The 17,971-nt window shown below is 33.6% G+C and overlaps 1 protein-coding gene across 8 annotated transcripts; it reads left to right on the top strand.

Annotated features, from left to right (window-relative positions):
• The first annotated feature begins 1,386 nt into the window (after positions 1 to 1,386).
• LOC114371115 (protein ALWAYS EARLY 2-like) lies at positions 1,387 to 16,566 on the top strand. Of its 8 annotated transcripts, none has more exons than XM_028328535.1 (21): positions 1,387 to 1,627; positions 1,815 to 1,856; positions 2,594 to 2,718; positions 3,384 to 3,479; positions 3,637 to 3,699; positions 4,172 to 4,249; positions 4,682 to 4,844; positions 6,454 to 6,713; positions 6,901 to 7,276; positions 7,429 to 7,506; positions 7,914 to 8,173; positions 9,963 to 10,013; positions 11,787 to 12,068; positions 12,200 to 12,378; positions 12,498 to 12,780; positions 13,269 to 13,427; positions 14,387 to 14,518; positions 14,689 to 14,829; positions 14,918 to 15,130; positions 15,314 to 15,607; positions 16,081 to 16,566. In XM_028328535.1, the coding sequence occupies exons 1-21, from the start codon at positions 1,411 to 1,413 to the stop codon at positions 16,243 to 16,245; spliced, it is 3,657 nt and encodes a 1,218-aa protein (XP_028184336.1). In that variant the 5' UTR covers positions 1,387 to 1,410; the 3' UTR covers positions 16,246 to 16,566. The 8 variants fall into 8 exon arrangements, with proteins under 8 accessions (XP_028184336.1, XP_028184337.1, XP_028184335.1 ...); XM_028328536.1 differs by having other exon boundaries at positions 1,388 to 1,627; positions 3,381 to 3,479; positions 14,689 to 14,796; XM_028328534.1 differs by having other exon boundaries at positions 1,388 to 1,627; positions 3,381 to 3,479.
• Positions 16,567 to 17,971: the final 1,405 nt, after the last annotated feature.

Raw genomic sequence — 17,971 nt, 5'->3', positions numbered from 1 at the left:
GCTCAAGACGATGTTTGATAAATTTAGCCTATAAATCGGTTGGAAATTAAGCTAGCTAAAATAGCTTACAAGTTATTAGAGTGATTTATCAAACACACTCATGAAATCAATTGACATATTTTTTTTTTAAAATTAAACTACTACAACTTCTGTCCATATATAAGACTATTTTAATTAATTTATATTTTTTAAAAGTTGGTTAATTTAATTAGTAGCATTAAATTTATTGAATTTGTATTATTTTTTTAAAATTATCCTTAAAATTGTAAGAATTCATTATCATCTTTCTCTTTTCAATAAATTACATTCTACATAATCAATTAATGAATCTTGTTCATCAATCCTCATAAAAGAGAATGCATTTATTTTTTAATTCATAACATTTATTGTAAAGTAATTAAGAATATTTTAAGAAAAAATAATTAATAAAAAAATAACTTGAAAACAATCTTATAAAAAGAGAACAACAAAATTGGAAAAAAAAAGTTTTATAGTAGTTAAGGACAGAGACAATAGCTTACAAGATTATTGAGAATTCAAAGACTAGTTTGTTTGTTTGTTTTTTTTTTTATATATATAAACTCAAAGACCAGTTAAACATTTTTTTTAAAATATATAAGTTTCTATAAATATTAAGAGTTTTGTCAACTAGTATTTTTAATCCATGAATTAATAATTTCATTTGGAGAAATGCTAAGAATCCTTTATATAACATGCTATTTTGACAGGCACATTTTTATTGGTTAAATTTTATTAGAAATGATAAGTGTTTTTGGTCTCATATTACATTTAATTATTTTCTATCCTGATTTTATAATTTTTAATAAATTATAATTAATTAAAAAAATGTGTTTAAAGTAGAGTATTCCTAGTGCTTTTTTTTTAACTAATGGTGTTTATGGTCCCATTTTTTCTTTTCAAAATTTGGTTTTCATTCTTAATTTTTAAAACATTGATTTTAGTTCATATGCTTTTTTGAAATACCTAAATTTCGCTCCTTATACAGCGGAAAATATTAGTTTTAAGAAATAAAATTTGGGTACTTTTAAAAAATATAGGAACAAAAACAATTAATTTTAAAAGTTAAACAAAAATAAAAAATTGGAATTTTTAAGAAATAAAAATATGATTAATTCAAAAAATATTTATGGATTCCTTAATTAAGACAATAATGGATGATAAAATGAAATATCCAGTATCATGATTATAGATTGTAGATAATAATGGATGATAAGTTGATATATAATTTTTTACACTAACCATAAATTAAAAAACTCAATTCAAATTTACGGAAAGTGACAGGGAAACATGTGCAAGATTCTCTTCGAAATTTCAAATATAATCGGATACAACGAAAAATTTGGATCCTCAATGCGGCGCAGCACGTGAACCGTCGATGGGAGGTGGCCGATGACGTGTACGGTAGATGATTGGATAATACAAATCCGTATTCTCCCTCCTCGAACGCGTTCGTGGCACTGCAAAAAATCTCATTTGCCCAGTGCCCTCGTTATATTCAAGTTTCGCGGCAATGAGGTGATTTTCACCCCTCTCCGTGTAAACCCTGCCACTCCTTTTTTCCTCTTCTTCTCGTGCTTCAGTGGAAATCGGCGTAACTCCACGACCGGTGAGTGCTACGGAACCACTTTCACTTTCGGATCTGTAATCTAGGGTTTGAATTCGAAGAGGAAAACAATAATTTGTTTCATCTTTTTTGTTAATTTGAACGAATTTGTCCTTTTCTGCTTCAATCTCCGTCGTTTTCCTTAATAATGTTCTTGTTTTCATTGTTGTTTCTTTTTCCGGAAGACAAGCTGGTTGGTGCCGGTTGGCTGATTCTGAGAATTGTTTCTATGGTAAATCTTGAATCGGTGTTCCGTTTTTTCTTTTTTAAAAAATAATTTTGAGGTGATGAGGGTGAAGGGTTTAAGTTTTATCTGGATGATTTGAATGTTGTGTTTTGTGAAGCACGTAGTCAATTGCTGAATTCGATGTGATTGTGCGAAGTTCAGCTTGGAAAATGTGATCTTTGTTGCTAATTAGTTATGTTTAGCTTGCAGCGATTTCAATTTTCTGTTTATCCTGTTAGTTTGGAAATGTTTCAGGTGCATTGTGAATTTCTCGTTTATTTTGTTAGTTTGCCGGTGATACTGATTTTGAAGATTTAATTGATTCTCTCTGTCTCTCTCTTGGGGGTGGGGTTCAATGAATGTAATTTCCTTATTTGTTTTGGATCGTGTCATCTTAAATAACAAGAGTAGCAATATGAGAAACTATATAAGTATCTGTGTTTTGACATTTTTTTTTTTGAAAATCTGAATGGCAGCTATGAAGCAGTTGAACTTCTGGCCTCTAATTGTTTTCATTCATGAGAAAGGCAGGAAATTGGATGTTAATTATTGGACTTCATTACTTGTGGACGGAAAGTGGAATAATAAAAGGCCAAAAGAACTTGCACTGACCTTAGCTTCCATATTAATTAAATATCCCATAAGAGAAATTTGTGTGTTGTGCTTCTATTATGCATTATTGATTAGTTCATTAGCTGATTTTTGACTGGTCTAACATTGTTGATTGCGGCTTTGCTTTTCGGTTCAAAGACATAAGAGCTCAATGGCACCAACAAGGAAATCTAGAAGTGTAAATAAGCGGATGTCAAGTTCAAATGACAATTCCCCTGAGAAAGATGGAGTTAATTCAAATAAAAGCAAGCAACGGGTATGTCTTGATCTGATGACATTTTTTCCCCAAAACTGGAGCAGGACGCATCAATTAAAATACATTAATACGATGCTCCATCCTACTTGGTATCACATTTTCATAATAGTTTTATAAAGGTTAAAGTGAAAGTTCTTTGGTTTTACCCTAAGTATAATATTGATGTTAATATTTGTACATTTCACTTGTAAAGTTGTAATCTACATTGCATAGGTACCAATACAAGTATCTGGTAAGACATGATACGCGAATATAACAATGTTTTGAAAGTTATGATATGAGCACAGCAATAGTTTGCTATTTTTTCTGATAATTTTGAAGAAAACAAGACTTAAAGATTCAGATTATGCTTTGTGGGAGGTAATCATAGAGCATGGAACTTGAATTTGTATCTTAGATTTTTTGAATAACATGTTTTCTAGGATGGTGTGGGTATTCACGGAACACACACACACAAAATAGGGATATGCCAAAAATACAAATTCAAATGTATCATATAAGTATTGATATCAGATATGGATATATAACCAAATTTCAAGTATTCATGTATCAAACCTAGTGGTTCTTGTCCATCAGTGTATGTGCACTGAGCATCAACAATATTTCATCTATGATTTAGCCTCAAATTTTTTACTCCTGGTTCACTTGTGCCCTTTGCACAGAAGAGAAAGTTGACTGATAAATTGGGATCTCAGTGGAGCAAGGAGGAACTTGAGCGATTTTATGAAGCATATAGGAAGTATGGGAAAGATTGGAAGAAGGTGTGCTTTTGTCATTGTGTTATTTTCTCTCCTTGTCCTGCTTGTTCATTTGGACATTTGAGGACAATTTGGCTTGTTCTTTCCTTTATTGTTATCATAATCATTGTAGTTAGAATTCTTGTTATTGTTCTCCATTCTTATGAATTTGGATTTCCAGGTGGCTGCTGTTGTACGCAATAGATCCACTGAAATGGTTGAAGCTCTTTACAATATGAATCGGGTAAATCAATACTACTGTAGTCATATGTATTAATTATTATGTCATGTTTCTTATTGTGTACATTCTACCTTTTGTTTAAGAAATTATATGTTATTTGTGTGCATGCTTTTTTAGCATAACTGAGTTGACTGAAAATTTAGATGACATTGATTATGGACTGGTAAATAGATAGATGTTCAATTTTACCTATGGAACCTAAGACTTTTGTTCTTCCTCTTCTTTTTCCCCACCTCCCTCTACCTTTCCAATTCTTGCTATTTTTTTAAATGGAATCTTATTGGATATCAAGCCTTGTCAGTTCAAATTGTAATGGTTATGCCCCCGTAAATCCAAAAATTTCTCCATAAGGCTATTTAGCACATTTAGGCCCTTGCTTATAATTTCTTACTTCAAGCTATCACAAATTGACTTATTAATGTTGTGTAGATCATTTGTTTTAAGTGTCATTGAAACTACAAGTTGTAATTTACAGGCATACCTCTCTCTGCCAGAGGGGACGGCTTCTGTTGTTGGCCTTATAGCGATGATGACGGATCATTACAATGTGATGGTAAGGTCAAAGCTAGTTCGCATTGGTATACTTTTTATTTTCCTATACAAAATTTGCAAACAGCTTTTGGTGTAATAACCCCTTTTAGAATTTTTTTCCCCAGAAAGAAGGGTAAAACTGTTCTATTGGAAACTAAATTAAAAACCTGTTCTGATTATTTGCCATGGTATCCCTTGTTATATTATAATGTAATATTTCTATCTCTTTTTCCTCAGCAAGTCTGCAACTATCATGGCATACATTGCAATAATGTAGTTCATGCCTACTTTGGATTTGCATTTCTCTTTATATTTATTGAGACAGATTAATATTTGTGAAAGCTGTGTTCTTTCTGTCTGGTTTCACCGTGTTTTTTTTGCCCCATCATGATATGTTATATTGGCTTTGACTATGTATTTATGAGTTGTCATTTTCTGGGCTTGAATTTGACAGGAAGGGAGTGATAGTGAAAGGGAGAGCAATGATGCACCAGGATCTCGAAAACCTGTAAAACGAAAGCGTGAAAAAGTTCAGCTTAGTATCTCTAAAGATCAGTCTCATTCAATTGCTTCTAGTGATGATTGCCTCTCTATATTGAAGAAGAGACGCTTTGATGGTAAAGTACCTATTGTCGTACCACTCCCTCTGTTTTTTCCTCATCCAGAGAGCCATGTTTTGGCATGCCTTTCTACAAATTGCTTTTATTCCCCCTGCATGACATAAGTTGCTGTGGTTTAAATCCTTGCAACTAGAAAGTTGACTAGTAGTTATATAACAAATGGAAACTTGCAAATTTCACCCATATTACACAAGAACTCCGATAAATATTCTTTTGAAAGATTTGTTTTAGGTGTCTGTGCTTTATTTCTGTTCTGATGGAAGGCCAACTGTTAGATATAAATATTCTTATGCAAATTTCAAGGTGTAATGTTTTTCTGACTGTTAGAATTAGTGGTAGAATCCCTAATTATTAGCTGATTAGGCTTAGAATAAGCATAAATTCAGAGCTGTGTGTTGTGTTCTTCGTGGAGGAAATTTGATCGCATGGAGAAGTAAGAAGGCAGAATACAGCTGCTAGATCCAGCACCGAAGCTGAATACCGTGCCATGGCAGTAGTTGCATGCGAACTTACATCGCTTAGGCAACTTCTCCAACAACTACAGTTTGGAGACACTCAGGACACTAAGCTTATTTGTGACAATCAAGCCATTCTCCACATTGCTTCTAATCCGGTCTTCCATGAACGGACTAAACACATAGAGATAGACTATCACTTTGTAAGAGAAAAGGTGTTGTCCGGGGAAATCATGACTGACTTTGCTGGATCTAATGATCAATTGGCTGATATTTTTACTAAGTCTCTTAGAGGACCTCGGGTTGAAACTATATGTAACAAGCTTGGTGCATATGATATATATGCTCCAGCTTGAGGGGGAATGTTAGAATTAGTGGTAGAATCCCTAATTATTAGCTGATTAGGCTTAGAATAAGCAATCACATTTATTTGTACTCATTGTAAATATATTATAAATTCAGAGCTGTGTGATCTTGTTCAGACACATTCAGTAACAATTAAGGGGGTTAATGTAATTTTAAAAGGAATGTTAGTGTAATGTTTTTCAAACAATTAAGGGAATTAGTGTAGGGGTAGAAAAAATAGGGGGTTTGTGCAATCTCACGAAACCTTAAGGGGCAGTAATGTAATTTACTCTAATATTTATTACGCAATATTATAATTCATGTGTCTGCTATCTTCAAGTCTCCCCCCTTCCCCCAATTAGAATAAATCAAATTATCTCCTTCATAAGATTTTGATCCAGCTGATATCAAGTCTTATCTTCAATATAATTTGGTATACGGTGCATTACTTTCTCAATGTGCTCTGGTATTTGAGAATGATCTCCAATCTCCATATATCATCTGCCTTTGTTTGGATTTGCTTTCCTATCTGTGAAAAATCCTTGTTGTTGAAATTTTGAAATTAAATATTAGTAGTGATCAAATTAGACCCTTCTTGAACTGTTCCTCCTTTCCAGTGCATTTCAGTTAGAATAAAATGTTCAGGTACAATATTATCCTATTTCAACTTCATTAAACCCAAATATTGAACTATGAGTAACATGGTTGATTATTCTGAATTGTTAATCTTGCTCATATTCCTTGCATCATAATATGCAAAATAGTCTGCAGTTGATTGCAATATTAATGATTATTTAATTTACCAGGTATCCAGCTCAAGCCTCATGCGGTTGGTAAAAGGACTCCTCGCGTCCCGGTTTATAAGAAAGATGATACAGAAAATTATGTTTCACCTTATAGAAGAAGCCTGAAGTCGACTATTGATGCTAATGATGATGAAGTTGCACATGTTGTAGCTTTGGCATTAACTGAGGCTGCACAAAGGGGAGGCTCTCCCCAAGTTTCTCAAACACCATCTAGAAGAGTAGAGCAAAAATCCTCTCCCATTCAGAGCTGGGAAAGAAAGGTATAAACTGTTCACTGGATTCTGACATTATCTTGCACTTGTTGGTTATATTATTACTTCAAGATATGTATTCTGAATATGTAATAATGTTCAAATAGAATCTAATGGAAATCATTGTGAATGATATACTTGTGTTTTGATACATTGCATTTTAAAAAGTGTAATTATTTTACAATTTGTCAACTAGCACCAAATGTCAAAGACAGCTCGTGCAAAGTTTCCTGATGTTTCTGTGGATAAAGAGGTTTTAGAAGGTAGTATAGAAAGCAGGGGAGCTGAAAATGAAGAATATGCAAAAGATAATAGTTCATTGATGGATACAGAAGGAATAGACACTGCTGAAGTTTTTCAGAAAGAGGGACAATTTTATAGAAAGAGAGAGAGAGTGAAAAATGTGGGAAATCATCAACTTGATGATGGTGGGGAAGCATGTAGCGGCACTGAAGAAGGACTTAGTTTTAATTCACTAAAGGAAAAGGTTGATATTGAGGTTACTAATGAAAAACTTGAAAAATTCTCTCCAAAAAGTCACAGGAAAAGAAACAAGAAACTCTTCTTTGGAGGTAATTGTTACTACACATATATATATGAAAATTGTTTGTGCAACTTTTAGTTCCTTTTCTTCCTTAGCTTTGGGTCAGGTGAGGTTGGACTTCTGTAAAATTAACTTTTTTCTTTTCTTCATCTCTGAAAATTTAATTACTTTATCCAACAGATGAAACCCCTGCCTTGAATGCGTTGCAAACTTTGGCTGATCTGTCTCTAATGATGCCAATATCTACTATGGAATCTGGTAAGAATAATTTGATAAATATAATAGTATACTTGTAAGAGACTTTTGCATGTGCATGTGTGCTCACAGTAACACCGACAATAGGCAAACTGGAAAAAATTTCATTTTTTAGTTTTTTAACATTCAACCGCACTACATAGTTGAGATTGATTTGCCTCATTTTGGCCAATCTTCGTTGAACATTGTTAATTGCAATTTTAAGTTTTAACTCTTTATTTCATATTATTTGAGCTGCATTTTCACTTTTTCAACTCAAATGCTCAGACTGGAGTCTACTTTTTGTCGCTGCTGTCATTCATGTTTGTTGCTGTAGTCATTATTGAGATTTTGCAAATTTTTCTTCTCTTTATCAGACAAATCTAAGGTCTTCTAATTAATTTCTCAATGTTTCCCCCTTACCCATCTAGAATCATCTATCCAGTTGAAGGGCGAAAGAATGGTTGCTGATAAGAATAATAGGTCTGCTTTACCCGAAGCAACATCAACAAGCCATAAGAGACATAAACTTAAATACAGTGTGGTACCTAAAATTGAGGTTTCGACCTCCAAAGAGTCTAAGATTGGAAAGGAACCGACAAAGGATACTAATGCTCTCTCTGAATCGAAAGAAAAACTTCCATTTGCTGATACAGCATGGAAAAGAAAGCGGAAGTCTATGGGTTCAAAGGTAAATACATTCCTGTATGCTTTATTTAACAGATTTTGGCATTTTGCATCGAGTCTGTTTTGGTTTTGCTTAATTTTTTTCTCCAAAACAGTTTTCTACTCAAGAAAGCATTTTCTCTTGCAATGACTTGGATTAAAAAAAAGCTGTTGCACGATTTTTAATAAACTGTGACAGCTTTTTGAATAAGATTAATTTTGAGCCTTAAAATTAATAGTGGTGTGATAGTACAAAGCAAAAAAAAAAAGAAAAAGAAAAAGAACAGCCAGAAGTTTGACTGAATTTTTTGTGGTTGTTGGATGGAATCATGGAATAGTGGTGGGGATCTCTCCCCCTTCTAGGTGTCAACAAGCATGCTAGACCATTCTTGCAAAAAAATTCTAGTGCTCTAGCATTTTGTCAAAAATCATTGCTGAAAGTGATTGTTTAAAATTATTTCAAAAGTTTTGGAAATAATTGCCATTTTATCCTCGATCACATTTTTTCAATCATTCCATATCTCATCTGATAATTTACTTCATAAAGCCAATTCTATTTACATAATCTTGTTGAACTTTGGGTTTTTAGAAGTACTTGGAGAGAATAAAGAGAAAAAAGGCTTTGAAAAATACTACTTCCATCCCTATATATAAGACCCTTTTAACTAATTCATAGGAATCAAGAAAGTTAGTTAATTTAGTTAGTGACATTAAATTTGTTAATAATTTGTATTAATTTTTCAGAATTACCCTTATGATTATTGAGACTCATCACATCACTCTTTCTTTCTAATTAATTAATGTGTGGAAAGAGAATATTGGTCATGAAGTTTATCTTATATTATTAATTTGTAACATCTTCCACAATCCTTACAAGAGAGAGAAAGAATCCCTGTTATTAATATGCAAACCTTTTTAAAATGTCATGCTGTGATGAGAGATATTAGCTGAGTGGGCGATGTCTCTTACATGGCCAATCATGTGTCTCATACATGACTGATAGCAGCTTGTGACACTTTAGAGTCTGATTGGAAAATGGCTCTGAATCTGTTGGTGATGTTACTGCATTGGAAAATGACTCTCGAACCCAAGTGAATCACTAGAAAATGCCATTAGTGGTGCTACTGCATTGCTGGGAACGAGATGTTAAATTACCATATTTTAATTAGTAGATCCCATCCCTGTCTTCAGCTTGATTACTAAGAACTGAGAAGCTATGAAGCATGGAATTTCATATGGACACAACTTCATGGCTAGATAGCAAAATTTAGTGTCTAGGTGTTTTCTTGAAGTGCGTCATATTGTCATAAGTTTATCTTGTTAGAAATGGTTTCCTTTTTAGATGTAGGTGCTTCATAGCTAATAGGACAATTCTAGATAATTGTGAGTCGTGAGTTTTTAACAGCTATCAGGGCATTCGAGAATGTTGGGTTGTGTTAAATTTGTCCTTTTCATTCTATTCTTTTAAATGTTTTATCTTTAGTAATAGAAGTGTAGCCTTATAAGTATCAGATACTAATTAGAAAAGTCATTTGGTTTTGAAGCTTATTATATTTAGGGGTGGGCAAAATACATGAACTGAATTGAATTGCTATAGAACTGAACTGAATTGTAAAAGTGGTTCGGTGAACTGAACTGAACTTGTAATCGTTCGGCTAAACTGAACAATGTATTCTTTTCCCAGCACTTTCTCAATTTTTATTCCGACCCAATAAATTCTGTTCTGTTCATCTCTGTTGTCCTGTTTTGAATTTGTCAATTCAATGATATTTGCAACAACTCAATTAGTGATGAGAAGGTTTGTTTGGCTGTAGGTTGCAAGTGCAAAGCTTGATTCATATCCAAGTGGTCCCTTGAAAGATGAGGTATGCAAGTCTTTTTTAGTTTTTTGTTATCCCTGGAATGTGTGTTAATCTCTGCAGAATTGAAGCAAGTTTTATTGTTATTGGCATTTTATTCTTCCCTTTAGAATACATGGGATTCTGTTCATGTGATAGAAGAGTAGCGTGAATAGTATAGATAACCTTGTCAGTTCAAAAAAATAGTTCCAGGAATTATGCATTCTATCTGTGTATGATTTGTAAATGTTTTAAACTGTAGTTTGATGTATTTTTGGTCTGTTTTAACTTTGCATCAAAATATGGTTGTGTTAACTGGATCAAAACACCCTGAATTGGGGTAAATTCGCAGTATTATTCTTCAATTAATTTCGGTACCAATATATTGATGGCAGTACCAGAACTACAGTATTACATAAATGAAAGGTAACACAGGGTCAAACACCCTTCACTCTCCCTTACTTTCTACTCTTGCCTTTATTTCTTCTCCCAAACTCCTTATAGCTATACAGGTCAATTTCCTCTCCCGATTCCCCTTTGTTGCCTTGCATAAATCACTCAATTCTCCTGATTCCTTTTATGGGCATAATTGCAGATAGAGCCCGGAAAGAGTATATAAGTGGGGTGAGGGGGGCAATAGTCACCTTACAAGCCGGTTTTGTACGGATTAGTTAGGCTTAAACCCACATTCTAAGATGGTATTAAAGCCTATTCTAGATCCGGCCACCTACCATACTATTCACTCACTTGTTAGGAAGTCCCACATCGCCTACCTCAGTTCTTAGGGTGCAACTTATATATTGGTTGGACAACTTCACTTAATGCCAATTGGTTTTAAGTTGAAATCTAACATGGTATCAAAGCCTATAGTCCATCTTAGTTCTTGCCTATTCTAGTAGGCTCACCTATATTGGCAGGCATTTGTGGAGGGGAGGTGTTAGGAAGTCCCACATCGCCTGCCTCAGTTCTTGGGGTGTAGCTTATATATCTGTTGGACAACTTCACTTAGTGCCAATTGGTTTTAAGTTGAAATCTAACATCACCTACCATATTATCCTTGAAAAACCTAAGTTCCACATCGGCTAGAGATAGAGCCTGAAAGTGTCACCTAAGTTGTCACAATGTCACTTGATACAATGAAAATTCACCTCAAATTTTGTTGTTCTTATGCTACAAAGTGGCATTGTATTTAATTTTGAGCATGGCTGGAAGCGTGATCCAACTTGGCAAGTTTGCGATGTGACTTGGCTAGAAATTTTCCAGGAGATTATGTAGTGGAAGCAGAGGGAAACTGCTGATATTACCAGGGGCACATCTACCACCTGCATATCATAAAATCAGTAGCTAGTTCATAAGATGTTGAAAATCTCAGTGACAGGGTGTTTGGGTGCATTTGGATTGAGGTTTAATTGTTAAATGGCTATCATTGACCAGAGTCTTCTCTGTTTGGCCTGTTGATATAGGACTATGGTTTGCTGTAGGTTAAACCACAGAGTTTGGTGTTCATTTCTCTTATCCCCATCGTTGCTCAATTTAGTGTATGCCATATGAACTGATTGTTCCCATAATTCATTGATGGATAGCCGCATTAAGTTTGGTATCATTAGTCATGCTCACCATGGATATATTGATAGATAGGCACAAATTACTATCATAAGAAACTCATGGATGTGTAATAGAACATGCACATGAAATTGCTTTCATGTGAAGCTACACATCAATCCTTTTTTTTTTTTTTTTTTACATTATATAATAATGTGTCCAATTATTGTACTCATCAAAGTTGTCCATTCCCTGTAGGCCTTAGATGATGGTAACAAACCGGTGGTTAAAGGAAAACACACGGATCAGGCTTTTACCCTACCAAAGCAATTGAAGACAGTTAAGTCGTCAGAGAGTTCCTTGTGTAGTGATCAGAAAGATTTAACAGTATCAACGGCAGAAATTCCACTTTTGAATGAAGTTAGTTTACCAACTAAACAAAGAAAACGAAAGATGATTTTACAGAGAACTTCCTTGCCTAAGGAAAAGTCTTCTGATTACATATTGAAAAGTCAATCTAACAAGTACTCCACCCTAAAGGTACAAGCTTTTTCTTAATTTAAATTGATTTTGTGCTTTTGAAGCTTTGAGGGGCTTCGAGCTTTTGGTTTACAACTTATGAAAAAAAAGATTTTTGTTTAAAAAATAATAACTTCCTTTATAACTTGCAGGAAAAGCTTTCTAGTTGCTTGTCATCTAATATGGTTCGCAGATGGTTTGTTTTTGAATGGTTTTATAGTGCAATTGATTATCCATGGTTTGCCAAAAGGGAATTCATGGAGTACTTAAATCATGTTGGACTAGGGAATATCCCAAGGTTAACTCGTGTCGAGTGGAGTGTCATAAAAAGGTATGAAATTCAGTTGTGGTTATTATGATTTTCTTGCGTTGTGCTAAACCTTGAGAACAGTAAATTATGTAATCATCAAGGATGTATTTGAAATTGTCATGTTGTACTTGTTTTTGCAGTTCCCTTGGCAAACCCCGCAGGTTTTCTGAACACTTTCTATGTGAAGAAAGGCAAAAACTTGAACAGTATCGGGAATCAGTGAGGAAACATTACACTGAACTGCGGACTGGTATTAGGGATGGACTTCCAACAGATTTAGCCAAACCATTATATGTTGGACAACATGTAATTGCTCTTCATCCAAAAACAAGAGAGATTCATGATGGTAGTGTGCTTACCGTTGACTATGACAAGTGCAGGATTCAGTTTGACCGTCCTGAATTAGGTGTTGAATTTGTAATGGTAATATGATTTCTTATTATCCTGCTGATTTTAAATGTTAGTCATTCTTCAATAGGTAGTTTCAATCAGTATGTTTGTCACATTTGTTTCAGTTTAATTTTGGAATAAAAAATGTTTTTTCTTTTTTCTAAAAGCTTTCTCTGGAAGATCCCAGACAAGGTAATTATTTCCTTAAAATAAATTGAACCAAGTGTGCATGCCACATGCTGAAATGTTATAATTATATTAAACAATAAAAAGAGCTACCTTGTGCTGTACAGCTCCTTCTATGCAGTTTGTCTAGGGTACGGTTGGATCCACTGTGTCTATAGAAGGCAGCCTTGCATTTGCAAGAGGGTGATTTCTAGACTTGAATCTATGACATGCTGTAAATAAACAGTCAAAGGCTTAATATTTTTTTCCAGTTGAATATATTGGCTTGATATTTTTGAAGTCTGAAAATGATTTTCACATTTTCTTGTTTGTAATGATCGAAATTTTTGGTTCAGGACATTGATTGCATGCCTTTGAATTCATCAGATAATATGCCAGAAGCTCTGAGGAGGCATATTGGTTCCCCAATATCCTCTTTCATGAATAAAGAGCCACAAATTAGTGGAAATTCAAATTTTGGGGGGTGCGAAATGAATCATTCCTCACCCGTGAAGGTACATACCCCAAGTGATTTAGTAATGCATGGAAAAAGTTAGATTGCTAACAAGTATCAATATACTAATATTATGCCTTAATTTGGTGCTTACATTTTTATTTTATACATTCCATCTCTACATGACATTATAATTTAGATTTAATTTGATTCTACTATCTGTCATGTATTGTCACTTCATTAAAGAAGTTTGACTATAGTAATAGCAACTTGCCTACTTGAAAAGTTAAATTAATGATGTGTTAACACATGATTTGATTAGTGTAAAATGTGAAAAATATTTAAATCAATAGTTGATCAAAATTAAACTCTTAATACCAACAACAATTGGCACAAGTGGTAGCGGCTTGTGCCTCTTAATTAAGTGGTCTAGGATTCGAATCATGATCGGTTCTTAGGTTTGGATTAAACCGTGTTGAGAGGGAAATACTCATCTTCTATGCACTCATGGTCCCCGACAAAGATTAATCACTACTCCTGGCGGGGGCTACTTCATCCCAATACCATGGTCAGCATAAAAAAAAATTCAACTCCTAATTTTTTCATTGGAAGTTAAATATTTTTCTGTCCTTTTTTCCTGACATAAAATAAGCTTGAACAGTTATCTGTCGAGCTTCATAATTAGTACTTTTAATGATTGACATAGGTTTTCTTTCTGTCTTTTGACTAGTGGACAAACATTCACATATATTACCACTGTTTTGCACTGATATGGTTAGCTGGATGAATTTAACTACCCAGTTTTCTCAACCTAGGAAAATTAGCTGAAGGAATTCACGTTAAAGCTGTCATAGTGGTTTTCTGAATTTTACATCCCTTTTGCATGGATTAGTAATTCAGATTTCTACTACCACTAGTGAAACGCTGATGCTAGAAACTTTGAATTATTATTTGTTCTAAAAGTTTTTATCTCAATTGTTAAAATCTTCTTACATTGGTGTTAATTATGTCGATGCCCAGGCAAAGGTTGCTACCGTTGATAATCTCTGTGCACAAGCAGGTTGTGCTCAACCATGTAAAGTAACACACCATCAAGCTAAGGAAGCTGACATACAGGCAGTTTCTGAACTAAAGCATGCTCTAGATAAAAAGGTTTATAGTTTTTCACGTGCACAATTTAATACTTTTGTGCAGTTCTTTTTGGAAACTGTTTAACTTCTGTTTTCATGTATGCTTGTGCTTTACTTATTTTCTAAATACTAATTGCATTATTTACCTTGCTGTGGGTGGTCTTGCACCTACTTTTTGGGCTGCTCTTACAGGAGACATTGTTGATGGAGCTTCGAAGTGCAAATAGCGACATATTGGAAAACAAAAATGGCATAGACTGCTTAAAAGATTCTGAGGTTTTCAAGAAGCATTATGCGACGGTACTGTTACAGCTAAAGGAAGCCAGTGGACAGGCATGTGGCTTCCAATGGATTATTTATTTATTTCATTACAACATTCTATGTTAATCTTGAACAAAATATGATCGGTTGTAATTTTCAGGTTTCTGATGCTATGCTACAACTGAGGCAACGCAATACTTACAGAGGAAACTCTCTGCCATCCTGGATGAAGCCACAAGCAAGTTTCAATGTTCATGATGATCTTCCCAGTATGTTGGATAGTTCTCTGACACAAGAGTTAGGGTCAACTGTTGTTCAAGTTATTAAAGGATCCAGGCTAAGGGCACATGCAATGGTAGATGCTGCATTTCAGGTATGGATGGTCTATTGATCATCTTCTGACCCCACCTCTCCCTCCCCTGCTTTTGCAGTTACATAAAGTGGTTTTTTGTACTTGTTTTCTCTCCACTGTTCTTGATCCAGCACTGTATTATCTTAAAATATCTCAAGCTCTAACCTTTGAGAACTTTTGGCACTTTTTGATGCGATAATTCAGGCATTGTCTTTGGCAAAGGAAGGTGAAGATGCTTTCATAAAGATTGGGCAAGCATTGGATTCTATAAATCATCAGCAGTTAGCCTCCCAGTCTAGGTTACCCGTGATCAGGTCTCAAGAGCAAGTGAACGCGAATGGCAGTTTTTATCATCTTAATCATTCAACTAGCGGTGTATCAGAACCTATACTTAATGATCCATCGCTTCCAAAACCACATAATTGTTCTGACAAATTTGATACTGAACTTCCATCAGATCTTATCACATCGTGTGTTGCTACATTAATCATGATTCAGGTAATTTCCCCTGGGTGATTGTAAACATAATGAGTTCCTTTTATGCTCTTTTAAGTTCTAGCAACAAGTTCTGAATTGCAAATCTAGGTTTTTTTTGTCTGCATCTTGCCTTTCAACTAACTAATAGATGTTTATAATCACGTTTTAGTTCCCCTCCGCCATCTTGAGAATGCAGCCTACATTGGTTTCCATTTGTTGGAAACTACTAAACAATAAATCCGTTTCACTGTCCTGTAGCCTAAATTCGTTGTGACTAAGTGAATAAAATTAGAATTTCTTGGTTTTTTTCTCCTAATAAATTGAGTTCTCAATTCATTATTCTGATTATTTTGCATGTACTTATTGATTTGGCCCAAGTGTGTTTTTCACTATAAAGCATGTCAGAAATATCCTCTCCTTTTTTTTTTTTTTTTTTCTTTAAGTTTATTGAACAAATCTTGCTAACCAAAAATTAATGTTCTTTTAACTTCCAGACTTGTACTGAACGGCAATACCCTCCAGCTGATGTGGCTCAGATATTAGATTCTGCCGTTACCAGTCTGCATCCATGCTGTTCTCAAAACCTTCCTATTTATAGAGAAATTCAAATGTGCATGGGAAGAATCAAAACGCAGATGTTAGCTCTCATCCCTACTTGACTTACATCTTTTCTTCTGCAGATCTCTCTCTAATGTAGCTGCTGCTGTACATATGATGCTGAAGCTGAACTATTAGTTCAGAACTTCAGATCACATACGGGCTCGTCGCCTACCTTGTAATGTCTTTATTGAGAGGTACAATAATTTATTTCTTTTACTCCACACCGATAGGGTCAAACGGTGGTATTAGAAATCATGTAATTCACTACCGTGTCTTTTTTTATCTCTGGTGTCAAATGGTGGTACTTAATAAAAATGATTATTTAATATTTTGATGATTCAAAAATTAATAAAAAGCACTAAAGGTTATTTTTTGTTTCTTATCTGTCTTTGAGAGAGAGATGACAAAGCTTGGGTTGTAGATAATTGGGTATTCTAAGCACGTTGACAGTATATTTTTTTACTGTGTGAAAAAAGTTATTATAAAATCTATTTCTTTGTAGTGGAGAAATAATAAACCTTTGGTTGTCAATTAAGGATATACTTGGGGAGTTGGGTTGGTATATATAAAGATATAGATGAAATACAATTTTCATTCAGCTTCATCAATTGTTGGATTGTAACCAAACATGTCCTTAGTTGATTAAAATGCATCAATTGAAATTTTTATTAAAAATCAAAATGTGACTGGAAGCTTTTGCACACATTAGTGCCTTGATGTTTTATGAATCAAATTTCAAATATTTAATAGATTATCTTGCTATTTAACAACCTTTTGAATATCAATACCTGTCAAATATTTAACTTTTTTTTTCTTAATTCTAAATTCAAAATTTACCAAATCTTTTTTCTGCTAAAGTAAAATCTAATTTACCAAATATTTGGGGGAGTGGGTTACGTTGTATTGTTAAGGCCATTTATGGCTAGCTGTTTGCCCCTGGTTACAATTTATTTATTTTTCTTATGTTAATACTTGGTAACCATTGGCTATCTTTGGGCAGCTTTCCTGTAATCTTGTGAATGGTTTAGGACTCCCAGTTGTGTCCTTATTTAATATAATTTATATTTTTTTCTGAAAAAATCTAATTAAAATAGTTTAGAAATTAAATTCAAATATTTTTCGTCTATTGGTGGCTTTTAATGTTGTCTGTTAGCTTTTGTAATTAAGCGCATGATACAAATATCTTGTAACATTTATTAGCGTGTCTAACTGTCGAACAAGTTATACGAATTATGAATTTTTATTTGTCTTTAATTCTTATAAATTAAAAAAAAGATATCTTATAATATTTGAACCAAGATGGATAATATGTTCTAACATATAAGTATCCCTTGACCTACTCTAGAGAGATGATAATTGTATTATTTTAATTGAATAATATTATTTAAGTTGAATGCCTTCAATCGAGTAAAAATAAAATTATATCGTATAGGAAGTAAAATACAATAAAAAAATATCATATTTAAACTCCCTTTGAATTCTTAGTAGAAAATACATTAATCAATTTTCTATATACACGTTATCACATTCTTTCAAATTCATTTCATCCGAAGTCTAAACAATCTCAATACTGACCAAATCAACTTTTTAATTAACATTGCATATATAGACTTTATGATAGCTCTTTCAACTTATCTAAACCTTAAACAACATTACATTTTCATATCAAGTAAATTTACAAACCTTTCAAAATTTTCACTAAAGTTATTATTTTATGCAAACGTGAGAATGATATAAAAAAAATTTTTAGTGATACTACAAAAGACTCGAAAAATTAAACACATA

This window comes from Glycine soja, chromosome 10, assembly GCF_004193775.1.
Source record: "Glycine soja cultivar W05 chromosome 10, ASM419377v2, whole genome shotgun sequence".
NCBI classification, from domain to species: domain Eukaryota; kingdom Viridiplantae; phylum Streptophyta; class Magnoliopsida; order Fabales; family Fabaceae; genus Glycine; species Glycine soja.
The sequence above is the reverse complement of the archived record's forward strand: the minus strand, read 5'-3'. Positions and strand labels throughout refer to the sequence as shown.

Bases quoted from the DNA above. Each gene is read 5' to 3' on its own strand.
- LOC114371115 (XM_028328534.1), top strand. From the start codon at position 1,411: ATGACGTGTACGGTAGATGATTGGATAATACAAATCCGTATTCTCCCT. The intron at 7,277-7,428 runs GTAATTGTTACT...TTTATCCAACAG, and splicing joins CAAGAAACTCTTCTTTGGAG to ATGAAACCCCTGCCTTGAAT. The intron at 12,781-13,268 runs GTAATATGATTT...TTTTTGGTTCAG, and splicing joins TAGGTGTTGAATTTGTAATG to GACATTGATTGCATGCCTTT.